Source organism: Eschscholzia californica, unplaced genomic scaffold (assembly GCF_041429995.1).
Source record: "Eschscholzia californica isolate CP2 unplaced genomic scaffold, dmEscCali1.0.p SCAF_6, whole genome shotgun sequence".
Classification (NCBI taxonomy): Eukaryota; Viridiplantae; Streptophyta; class Magnoliopsida; order Ranunculales; family Papaveraceae; genus Eschscholzia; species Eschscholzia californica.
In genome coordinates, this window is record NW_028238483.1 from 25,528,795 (window position 1) to 25,541,117 (window position 12,323).

At 37.3% G+C, this 12,323-nt stretch overlaps 1 protein-coding gene and 1 pseudogene across 3 annotated transcripts; one reads left to right on the forward strand and one right to left on the reverse strand.

Annotated features, from left to right (window-relative positions):
• Positions 1–1,467: 1,467 nt before the first annotated feature.
• On the forward strand, positions 1,468–2,679 carry LOC147532879 (uncharacterized; annotated as a pseudogene). Its single transcript, XR_015227876.1, has 2 exons — positions 1,468–1,927; positions 2,163–2,679. The product of XR_015227876.1 is annotated as an uncharacterized LOC147532879 (transcript).
• Positions 2,680–6,500: 3,821 nt separating this feature from the next.
• LOC147532880 (squamosa promoter-binding-like protein 14) lies at positions 6,501–12,059 on the reverse strand. 2 transcript variants are annotated; one of them, XM_086646614.1, is made up of 12 exons: positions 11,991–12,059; positions 11,699–11,895; positions 10,691–11,336; positions 10,217–10,413; positions 9,460–10,139; positions 9,307–9,381; positions 9,110–9,217; positions 8,911–9,028; positions 8,672–8,807; positions 8,416–8,554; positions 7,712–8,332; positions 6,501–7,524 (listed from the first exon to the last, which is right to left on the reverse strand). In XM_086646614.1, exons 3-12 carry the CDS (start codon positions 11,278–11,280, stop codon positions 7,093–7,095), a joined length of 3,096 nt encoding a protein of 1,031 aa, XP_086502740.1. In that variant the 5' UTR covers positions 11,281–11,336; positions 11,699–11,895; positions 11,991–12,059; the 3' UTR covers positions 6,501–7,092. The 2 variants fall into 2 exon arrangements, with proteins under 2 accessions (XP_086502740.1, XP_086502739.1); XM_086646613.1 differs by having other exon boundaries at positions 10,691–11,342.
• Between the last annotated feature and the right edge of the window lie 264 nt (positions 12,060–12,323).

Here is a 12,323-nt window from a genome sequence, read left to right on the forward strand (position 1 = left end):
AAGCAGATGCACTCGCCAAATGGGGTAGAACCAATAGTCAGAAGAAAAGCTGGAATGTAGCTCCTTTGTTTATTTCTGCTTTAAATTAGTTGGCTCTATAAGAATGATTTTTCTAGTTTTAAGTTTTCATCTAAAAAAAATATTGAAAAAATGTTGGGCGTGGGTGGTAGGGCCTCTCACCTGTGATCGTTATGCTTACACTGGAAGATATACTTCACTTGTATTGTCCCAAAAACTGGAAAAAATACATGGAGCCTACAAAAAACTAACTAATGGCCTAACGAGGAACCTATTTCATTCACTAAAGCAAAAAAAAAAAGAAAATGAGCCGATTGCAGAATATTTATTTTAATGAACATCAACTATAATTTGATGATACCTTCAAGGCACTTGCTCCAAGAGACCCTTAGCAGTGTTCGAGATAATCTCAGCACGACCTACGGTGATACAATGTTGTGAGTTCAAGTGTACCGCCAAGTCAACCGCAAGGGCGCGAGTGTTTGTTTTAGGCCCCTGGAAGGTCTATGACATCTTAAGTTTTCCATTTTATACTCTTGCTCAAATCTTATTTATATGTTATATATAAAGATGATTGGATTGAAATGGAAAGTTCTACAGGCGCCATCTGAATAGTTGTTGGCACCCCAATTACACATAAATCATAAACGGTCCTTAATTTTGTCTTTCAAAGGGATAATCAACGCACCTGTGGAACCACCCAGCTGATTAAATCATCAAACACCATTCGGACACGTGTTGGTAGGCCGACTTCCATGATATTGAGGAAGCCTCTTATTATGCATATCACATGGAGTGGAATCCGTTAGAAAACCTAAAAGTAAAAAGTTTAAAGATTTTGATATCCTCTTTAGGCAGAAATATCTACTAAAAGGTCTTTATTAGAATAGGAATCAAGACTTCATGGTACCTTACAGACTACTTTTGTGTTGGCTTTCCAACTACAACTTATATACTTCAATCAGATACAATAAATTCTCATAATTATTTGACACCCATGTGGATTGGCCCGTCGGCGACAGTAGAAGAAGAAGAGAAAAATAGAGACAATAGGATAAGTGAGAAAATGGAAAAAATATGAAGGGCCAAATTTGAAAAAAATAAAACATTAATTCTTTCCCAGGTAACAAAACCGTTAGTTATGGAGTCAAAAGAAAATATTAGAGAATTTGGGGCCCAAATGGTTATGTGTCTAGGGGTCAAATTTAAATGTGAGGGGTTAAAGGCGCCAATAAAACTGCTGTGGGCGCTCAATTTACAAGTTGCATTATTGTTGAATGATGTATATAAAACACTCAAACTAGTACTTTTATTAGACCCATGTCACTATCATACTTTACCCATACATGCATATACATGATTTTCAAAGGTGCTTGGGTATCTCTCAATACTTTAACCTAATAAGCATAAATATTTGTATTCTCTAAGTTTGCTAATTAATTGTGGCATTCTTCATTCAACACACTCAAAGAATTCAAGATGACTACAAATGGTGAACTCAAAAAACCCTTGAACAAATCAATGACAATTGATTCAGCAGAAGTTGCAGTTCCATCAATGGATGAAATCCCTAGTTCTCCTCACAATAAATTATTGAAGAAATCGAAAACCTTTGTTTCATCCGAAGAAGCTTTACTTCCATTAATGAAAATTCCAAATTCTCCTTATTTAATTCAAGGAGCTGGACAAAAGAAAATAACCCATTTTAGTCATCCACAACATGAACTATTTCAACTTAACCTTCCTTATATATATACTTGCATGGGTTGCAAGGAGTTTGGGGCAGGAAATAGATTTAGGTGCCAAATATGTGATTTTGATGTACATGATTTTTGTGCTTTAGCTCCTCCTTCTATACAAAAACACCCTCTTCACAATCAACATCCTCTTATTTTCCACACTAAACCAAGTAAGTATTCATTTCAAATACGTCTAAGGCGGTAACTATTAGTAGGCTAACCGGGTTAACCGGATTTAATTCCTGGCCAATCAATTCACTAGAGTACCCTGTATAAACTAGTTCTCTGATAGAATTCTTGGCTTCGCCCGTTAAAAGAGTTGCTAGGATAGTTTTGAACTTGATTTCGTATGACTTTTTTCTTATATTATATATGCACTTGTATTTTTTCTTATGATCGATGAAGGTGGATTTCTACGATCAAGATGCGATGTTTGCAACAAGTCTACGAAAGGATATGCTTTTCGGTGTAGTATATGTAACTTTGTAATGCATCCTTGTTGTTCCAAACTAGATAACAAGATGGACTTTAAGAAACTTCATCCACATAGCTTGAAGCTTGTACCAACGACTATGACAAGTAGTGAATTGGGAACCATGTGTAGTGAGTGCAAAGGAAAAAGCTCCGGCCGAGTTTATAGTTGCTCTTTTTGTGATTACCACCTTCATTTGGTTTGTGCTAAAAACATGATCAATGGACTTTATGAAAATGGGATTATAATTACACCAGAGAAACCTAGTGTGTTGAGTACTGCAGCTAAGATTGCATCAAATATGGTTTTGGAGTTCTTGAAGGATTAATTGAAGGGATTGGTGAAGGAGTTGGAGGAGCTATTGTTGAAAATATTTCCAAGGAGAAGCCTAATGATCTTTAATATATATACATACATGTGTGTGTGTGTGTATGTTGGCAGTGTGTGTGTGTGTGTGTATGTTGGCAATGTGTGTGTGTATGTAGGTTTTTATCGAAAATGTGGTGAGAAATCCTGGAGGAAGTTGATATGTAATTAGTGTATAGGTGTGTGTGTGTGTGTGTGTGCGCGCGTACGCGTGTGCGCACGTCTATTAGGCGAGGCTATTTGTGAGTTAGTTTTAACATGATTTGGTTCTTTTGTTGTACTATATAGTTACAAATTTATATAAGATTTACTTGTAGATTTGAATTGTTTAGTATGCCAAAACATAGAAAGAAATTGCGAGAGTTGTGGAGATAAACAAGAGTATGTCGAATCCCTTAATGGAGTTTCCTTTGGTAAGATCGTTATTGATAGCAAAGATTGCAGAACCAAATGTTTCTACTCTGTCAAGCGACTGTTATATACTTTATTGTTATGAAAAATCGATATACAACTGTTGTTTTGTCATAATAATATCAGTGTCATATTACTGTTTCACCTAGTGTATGGGAATTGAGCCTGGGAGCTCAAAGTCCGGTCGAGAAGACGAGAACACCCAGGTTCGATGGCAAATGAGTTAGCCCGGAGCCGAGATGTGCAATACTACCCACTTTCCGTTTAGTTTCATTGGCGGAGTTGGGCTCTACTTGACGCTCCCTTAGTCCGAGCACCAAGCCTGACCGACTAGAGATTCTAACCTAAAAATGACAGCCCTTTTAACCCAATTTTATCGGTGTCGAAATATCTTTTGTACAACATACAAAAGGTAATGAGATTGCATCACTATACCTTGGGTAAAAAAAAAACAGGCAGCCACTAGCAACCCACTAAATTGCCAAACATAGGTTTCTGGTACACTTGGACTTTAAGCATGCGTGAGCATGCTTAAAGTCTTGGTGCCCAAAATACTTCTGAAGATGGGCCTCAGAAGCTCTCTACGAGATGGCACTAAAGTCCCCAAGCAAATAAATGTTAAATGCACTCACCATTTTCTTTATCTACAGTTACATCAGATGTATTTTTCAAGTTAAAGGAGATGCAAGTGTATATAACAAAAATAGTAATTGCATATGAAATTTCCCTCGGTGCACAATACTTTTTCGGTGCGCAATACTTGCAATGAAATGTTTGGGAGTTGTTAACTAGCCACACCAAAGTAGGAATTGTGATTCAAATTATGCCATCTAAATTTTGTTCTTCACTCGAAACGTTAAAACCCCAGTGTCTACTTGTCATTTGTAGAGCTTTTAAATAGAGTGTTCCACGATTTATTAACAAAATGATGGAGACCATCAAGATGGGCCTCACGGCCGAACTAGTTAGAGGGTCTCATGGCCGAGTCCATTAGGGTTAGAGTTTAGGTGTTTCCATGTTTTAGTATTTCCTACTAAGTCTAGGTTTAGAAGTTTCTATATTTGAGTATCTTTGATATTTAGGAATCCTAATTTGAGTCTATCTAGAAGTTTCTAAGTTCCTATAAAAGGAAGTCAGGTCTGTCCTTGTTATTCAGATCAGAGAATATTATGAATCAAGTTTATTGTTAATCAAGTTTATCGTTTTGTTCTTTAGTTTATCAGTTTATTTACGTATTTTATCAGTTTATTTACGTATTTTATCATTGTTATAATGGTGGATTCCATTACTTTTACGCTTCCGCAACAATCTACATCACAAAAACTACTCTGTTGGTGATGCTCTAAGAGTAAAACTAGATCAACATGTACAGTTTTGGGTGTGTAAACAGACAACAAAAATTTCAATGAAAGGATCTATAAGCAGTTAGGTAATCGAAAACAGTCGGGTGGTAGGTGCATTAATGTAATTAACATATATGAGGTCATTAACGTAGTTATGCATTTAAAACTATATAATAACATGTACTTATCACTGTTATCGGAGTAGTTTATTATTTGAACAATTAATAAAATACAAAAGAGCTAGATTGATAAAGATCTCAAATAAATTCAATGTTCCCTTGATGGACTTAGACATAATTTATGATTTTGACATGATGCATGAATGATTCCTAATGCAATAAAAAATTCATATGTTTCTTTATAAAACTACATGGGTTAAAGAAAACGTCGTATAGCATATAAAAGTCAAATTGGAGAGAAAAAGTCGTCTTCAATGTTACGAACGGAAAGAAATAATTAATTTGAAAGAAACTAGAAGATCATTTGTTTGACCCCTATATTCTCTCCAATACATAATTCGATTTGGATCTCTAAGAGGATCCTGGGGTACCTAATCTTATATGTTGTGTGTATAACTATTACATGTGGTTATGTAGAAATGAATACAATTTACAAGTCAAACAAGGTGAGGAATCCCAAATGACCCACTTGACCACCATCCGTCCATCCTACAATGCCCCAAATATGATCACATATCCTAATGGGCCATGGCCAATCTTCCATTAGAACTATACAACTATCTTTGTCTCTCGATCTCTCTAAATATCCGTAATGAAGGGAGGACCACCACCACCACCACCCGATCCACCACCACCGGCAATGAACGTACCGTGAGGAAGGGGACAACTACCCACATTAGAAGCATGACACATGATGCTAACTCATCTACTCCATGGACCATTAGTACTCAAAGATTCTCTCTTTCTCTCTCTTCGATAAAAACTTAGAGAGAGAGAGAGAGACTAGTGTACTACAATTGATGCGATCTTAGCTGTGGCCTGTGTGGAACTGTGGGTAAACTAGATGGAACCAGTAAATGGTGAGCCGTACTTTCTTATTCCCTAGTTTCCAAGTAATTTCTCATGACACACATTCACATGAAAACGTACGTACCCCCTCCAAGTACTTTTGGTGAATTCCATCTTGGCCCCTCAAATGTGACCCATTTGAACAGTTTGGCTACTTAGATTGTCCAACATGCAACTTAAGCCCCATTAGCTAATTTGGAGTAATTTTCTTCTTCCTTTTCTCTTCTTTCTTTCTTAATAGTTTACCTCCTCAACAATTTCCATGTATCAACTATTCGTCGGAATTAACCCCTTCTCATATCTGAAAAAGAAAATATCCCCTTCCCAAAACCAAGATGAGGTCGACTCCAACGAATGGGTGAAGTTGAGGAGAGAGAAGACAAAGAGAGATAGATATTATAAATAAGTTGAACAGTAAAATTGGAAACACATGTAACTCGTAGCTAAAAGAACCTATAAAACCTGTTGGACAATCTAAAGAGTCAAAATAGCCGGTTGGTCAAAATGTAAGTAGCCCTTCTTGAATATGCTATAAAATTTTGCTTTACTTTATTCGTATTATTATTACATTGATCTCACCATTATCGTCTTGATAATGTTCAATCCAAATCAAAGTATATGAAAATATTTTCTACTTAACCTACCTCAAAATTGTAAAATAAGATTTTGGACTTCTAACAAGTTACAAGTGTTGTTACCATACATATCCCTAATATTTTTCTCCTCCAAACAAACGTCACTGCTGACCTCTTCCACACTCATTCCCATTGAGCTTACACTTTTTGGTTGATTTAGATCCCCCCCCCCCCCCCCCCCCCCCCAATCAACCAATCCACATTCACATTCCCATTCCCCAACAACCCCACCACCACTACTTCCATTTTCCTGGGTTCTAAATCACATAAAGGACCAACTCCACCACCAATATGACTCCATCTATTGGTCCACCCATACAAAAGGAATCCTCCCTCTTTCCTCTCTCTTTCTCTCTCTCTCTTTAAAAAGAAGAGCTTATAATATAGCATCTTAACAGGTGCCACACCCACCTAGAACCCTAAAAAAAAGTAGCTAATTATTCATCAAACAAAATCATCAATACATACACATGACAATGACATAAATAGAACTATAAAGTAATCACTATATGTTATTATTATCTTGCTTGAAAAATATACTTCAAAATACAACCCCATTCTTCCTCATCTAACTACTATTTCTCATAAGAAAAAAAAATTATCTACTAAATAAGTTCTTATCCTTATTAACAACCCTTTTTTAATCAAGTATTATGGTTTTGGGTAGGGCAAGAAAGACACAAAAAAGAACCCCATCTTAACATAAACAAAAGAGCAACTGTATTTAACCAACTTACTTGAACCCTTTCTCTACATCATTCAACTTTGCCTTTTTCAGCCTGTTATAACTTGTTTCAGCAGTCATCCCTATGCCTTTCTCTCTCTCTAACTTCTCTCAGGATATACATTATATTCTATGTTTCTCTGTTATTCACATCCTGTTTTTCAACTTGAGATATGCCAATTCACCAAAAATGGGATAAAAGTTTCCAACCCCAAAAGAGGAAGAAGAGATCCCCATTCTTTTAAGTTAGTGACAAGAAATAATAACTAGAATCTGAAGCAAGTTGCTTCCTCTTTCTTTCTCTGTTTTCAGATTCTTGTTCTCTCTTTTCTTCTCATTTGAGCTTTTCAAATTGCTTAACTAGGGCCGAATTTTATATTCTCCCACTTGAACGGAGCCACGTCACCAATGTCAGGAGAGCCACGAAGAAACAAACAAACACATACACATACAGCAGCAATGGTAAGCATCGAATGTATGTATGGGCGATGAAGTAGTCCTCTGTGGCCCGGCATTCGCTTGTAATAACTCGAGGCAGCAATGGCACAGTTATTACATGATTTCTGAACTTTCAGTGTATTTGACTTCTTGGGTTCTTCTTCAACTATCCATGACTGATCTAAGGAGGAGACTCCGTCCATTACTGAAATTGAGACTTGTCCGCGTTGTCTGTTGATAACCTTTTGAGTTACCAGTTTGTTGTAAGTATCGTTGTTCCTCATCGAGGCATATGCATATGGAGATTGCCCATTTGTATCCAACAAAGAATTCCAGCTGGTTAACCCAATCTGAGTAATCACACAAATATAACATGTCAGTAAGCACCAAGTTTAGATATATACTGGTAAGGAAAAATTTACGTGTTAAAAAGAGATTCAGTTTCAAAAACACCACAAGTATATATCCCGAGATCTTCAAGTGTCAAGGTCGAAGTAGTAGATTTTGACAGGAAAGCTGAAGAGGTCAAGAACATACCTCTTGTGGGTCGTTCGTTAAAGCATCAATGATCTCCTCAGAATCGTTTGTACAAGCAGCTAAATGTAGAGGTGTAACACCACCAGGACCAGCTTGATTTGGAGGAAAGAGGTACACCTTCGACAAATCAATGCTACTTCTAACTGAATAATGAGTGAGAACATCGACCATTTTCCTGCACTTCCTCTTCACTGCTCGATTCAAAAGGTGAATCTCTGAAAGTGTCTGTAAGGACTCCCCTGGAAGCCCATCCTGCCCCATCCTTCCTTCCACATATATGTCGAGAAGTGTTTTGACCAAAGAACACCAATCCCTTTCAACTGAAAATGTGAAAAGAAATTTGAATCGTGTATGAGAGAAATCAGGACATTCAAGCTTGTAAGGGGTGTTTTTCCTTTGGAAAAGCCATCCAAGCTCGTTAAGGAAATATAAGCAATCATCCCTTGATCTCGGACGGTCAAATTCTTGAACATGATCTTCTGACATAATATCACAAATCCTAACTTCTTCTTTCAACTCAGAGTCTTCTTTCAACTCAGACTCGAGGAGTTTCAATTCTTGGCAGATTGGGGCATCAGCAATTATGACAGGGAAGCTGTTTCCCTTAAACCCATTCTCTACCTGCATATACAATTTCCGGAGATGTTAATCCAACTGAACTATTAAGAAATTAAATACACAAAGCCTTTATGGCTGAATGGTACCTCTATGAAACATCGGCCAAGAACCGTAGAAAAGCCCCCAGGAAATTTAAAAATTTCTGAACTTGTATGATCATATACAGTGCCAACTGATCCAACAACTTCTTTTGACAAGTATCCCCCCTTATAAGAACAATGGATTCTGCAACAAATATCTCATTTAAGTCCTCACTTCCCAAAAAAAGTGTAGCAATTAGTCATAAAAGGATAAATCTGCATAATTTTCTAGTATTAAAAGGTCTTATCATAGTCCACTTACTTGGTTCCTGGCACAGACAGATTTCGACCCCTCAAGACGAGAGATGTTTCCTGCCCACCGACAACTGCAAGAGGTGATACCGAGATAATCTCGGGCGCCTTCCATGTTCTCCACGACTTGCACAAACGTATTTTGCCTTGAGATTGAATTGAATGACATTGTTAGAGAACTATTAAAAGATAGAAACTTGACGATGAAACGCTAATAAAAATTAGATATAGTGGTCAATTCTCTCTCACCATCATTATGTGATGCTAGTTGTCTATCCGTATGAACTATGAACCTTCCATCTCTCCAAAAATCTCGATCTGAATCTTGAACAAGAGAAGTAACACGTTCAAGAAGGTCTTCTTGCATCTGAGACGGAACAAATAATCAGTACAAAGGCTACAAGAACTACTGCTCAATTACGTCAAAAGCATCGATTACTTCACTCACTTGTTCCCAGGAAGTTGATGACATTGATATATAAACTGATAGAACAACACAACCAGGCCTAATATAACTCTCCATTTCTGTTGGACTATGAGCAAGCCACTCTAAGATCTGAAACAAATGAATCAATTTATCTCTATTACCCACCTTAAAGAAAACTACTTAAAATAAATGATTACCAAAACCACTACTTGACTTACTTGACTTCGTAATGTCCCTGGGAAATCGCTGGGATCTTTATCAAACAGCTTAAATACAATACGTCCCGTTCGATTCTGTTGGGAAAAAAATCATGTTAAGAATAGATCCGATGGTGTAGATTACCGAAAAGTTAATGGTGATGAAAAACACACCTGTGCATCAGAATTTGAACTAGATGGTGAGTGATCTGAACCAGACGATGAAGCATATCCTGTTTGGTATGGTAAATGTTGAACCAAACTATTCTCAACTCGTCCATTTGATGCTTTAAAGAGATCCAAAGGTGGTGAAGGCCAACCACGAGTTGTACTAGCCTCAACTGTTCCATTATCTTCCCCGCTTATTGACATCCTCTCATGTTTCAGTTCTGATCCTGCCTGTGTTGGGAACAATTTGTGCATAACAGGAGGTGAAGATGAAGGAGACTCCATCGGGTTACTACTATCTGAGGAGAAATACTTCCAAGCAGATCCCATTTTAGGTGGGCTATCAGTATCTGGGGACGAACTAAATAGTTGCAGGGGTTGACTTGGTTGGGACATCTGAACATGTCCATCAGATACTTCGATGTGCGACTGGTAACTAGTACTACTTTTCTCTCCCCCAACCAACGAGTAAACAGGCACTACATCCCTCGGTAAATTAAAACCGGCTGCATTCTCATTGATTTTGGTTTGCTGTTCTGAAGGAACCTCTTGAGCAACATTCAGATCGAAGCTCCGAGGTACATGATTTCTTGAGGTAGAGTTTGAAGGAACAGGTGGTGCAGCGATTTTACTTAGAATCTGGATGAGTTGATCTTTATCAGGCATAGGTTTCTCTCCGTTATTCCCTGCAAAAATCTCAGAAGCTATAGTTAAGATTGCGGACGACGTATGTAATCGATTTATGAGAACTGAGCTCTCCTACCTTGAAGACGAGCTAAAGCAGTCAAAAGATTGACAACGTCTACATTTCCATTGCTAGGGTTATCCTGATTTTGTCCGGTAAGAACCGAGCGAGAAGAAACGTCCTCCGGTTGAGTTTTCCTTCTTCTTCGATTATGTCCTGCAAGCCTACGTCTACAGCTTCTCTTTCCCTCGTCAAACTCAGAAAGGGGATGAAACCTGCGAGAAACAAAATCAAAATTTAACCAACAAAAAAAACCCAAAAATAACTGCCCCTAATCCTTAACAGGTCGACACCCAAAAGAAAGAAAAGAAAACGTGCAAAATCTCAAAATGAATTCGCTAACATTTAAGAACATATTCCAAAATCAATTAAAAAACCCCCATTGTTGTTTCTTTCTTTCTTCTTCTTTCCTCCATTTTTATGTGTATATAACTTGGAAGAAATCAAATCAAGACCTAGATTACTTAGCTTTAGCTCAAGAACATAATTTACCTGCTACACTGCTGGCAGAATCTCTGCATCTGTTTCCCCACTAAAGCTTTGGTTGTCTTGCTGTGAAGTTCACAAACTTTATGTCGACGATGATAATCCTTAGCATTTGAGAGATCTCCCTTACAGTCGTCTACTTGACACATTGGGTAGCTCCCACCATTACCGGGCGATCCAGATCGGACCCGTTTGTTAGGCCTTGATGCAGTTTCTTCATTGGAATACAAATTCCCACCAAGATTCAATGCAAGATTTTCACTATCTTCATTCCCAGAACTCTTTTTTGTCACTTGAGAGTTTAGGTTTTCAGTAACTATGCTTCTCTGTTCTGCATCTCCAGCCCCCATATTCGTAACCTCGGATTCAGATGGTTTAGCAACAAACATCACTCTGTCCCAATTCCATCCATTAGAGTTCCAATTTCCTTTAGGGTTTTGAAATTGCTGTTGATACTGCTGCTGCTGAAGATAATTAGTGGGGTTTTGCCATGGCAGATCCCGCTTTTTCGCCATACTTGATGTTCCGATAAATCGTCCGGGAAGAGACTGGTGAATATAAATTGGATGAGCAATTTGGGCACCCACTTCTTCCATTTTTGTATGCTTAATCTCACAGTACTTGATAGAAATCTGAATTGACCAACTTGAATCTATATCTACAGCAAATATTCAAAAAACTGAATCAAAATCACAGCAAAAATCAGCTCAATCCTAAAACTTGAATCAAACCAGTTTTTTGCTTTAGTTTTTGTACAAAGTCTATTTCTTTTCTGTTCTATCATAGATTAGGGTTTCTTGGTGCTCATCCTTCACCACAGAAAGATAATTTCCCCCAAATTATATCCACCCACAGTAGAAAATGAAGGGAAAAAATCTCCAAATCTATTGAAACATCACTCTCCACGCTTAAAAATCAACTACAAAATTTCTCCAACTTCTTTAACACATCTAAACCTAAAAATCAAATAAAAAAAAAACAAATCTTTCATTAGAAGAACATGATTTTACATACCTTTACGAATTTCTAGCAGTTTCTCCCATCAATATCGCTTGAATCCAAATACCCACCTTTCAAAAACCAAAAATATAAAACCCCTTTTCAAACCTAACGAACTTCTTCCATCTTCATCAATTCTTCTTCTACTCTGATGAAATTTTGAACTTTTGTCAAAGACCCAGAAACTCAAATTCAACTAACTAACGAATCATCTGAAAACCCAGAAACAAACTGATACAATTATTCAGGATCAAAGCTTAAAGAAAGAAAGTATGAGAATGAGTCTCAGATCTGATGAAAGTAATACCTAAGAAGTTGAGTTGAGAGTTCTTCTTCAAAATAAGCTAAAAATGACAACTTTATTTTGTTCGGCAGCATTGACTAAATTATTTTGCTCCTTCTTTTATTGTTGGATTGTACTTGATTTATTTGATGGCAAAAATTGTAAATAAAGTTAAAAATTAAGGGTATTAATTTATACGTCTGGGGAGAAGAACAATGGAAGAATCGCGGATCCTGCAACAATGGACTGGAGGACCTTCTCAATTATTTCATGGCGCTCGGGCGGGCGGGATAGTGAGGAATTTTGGATTCTTTTCGCACTTACCATTTTTCTTCTTTCTTCTTCTTCTTCCGTTTC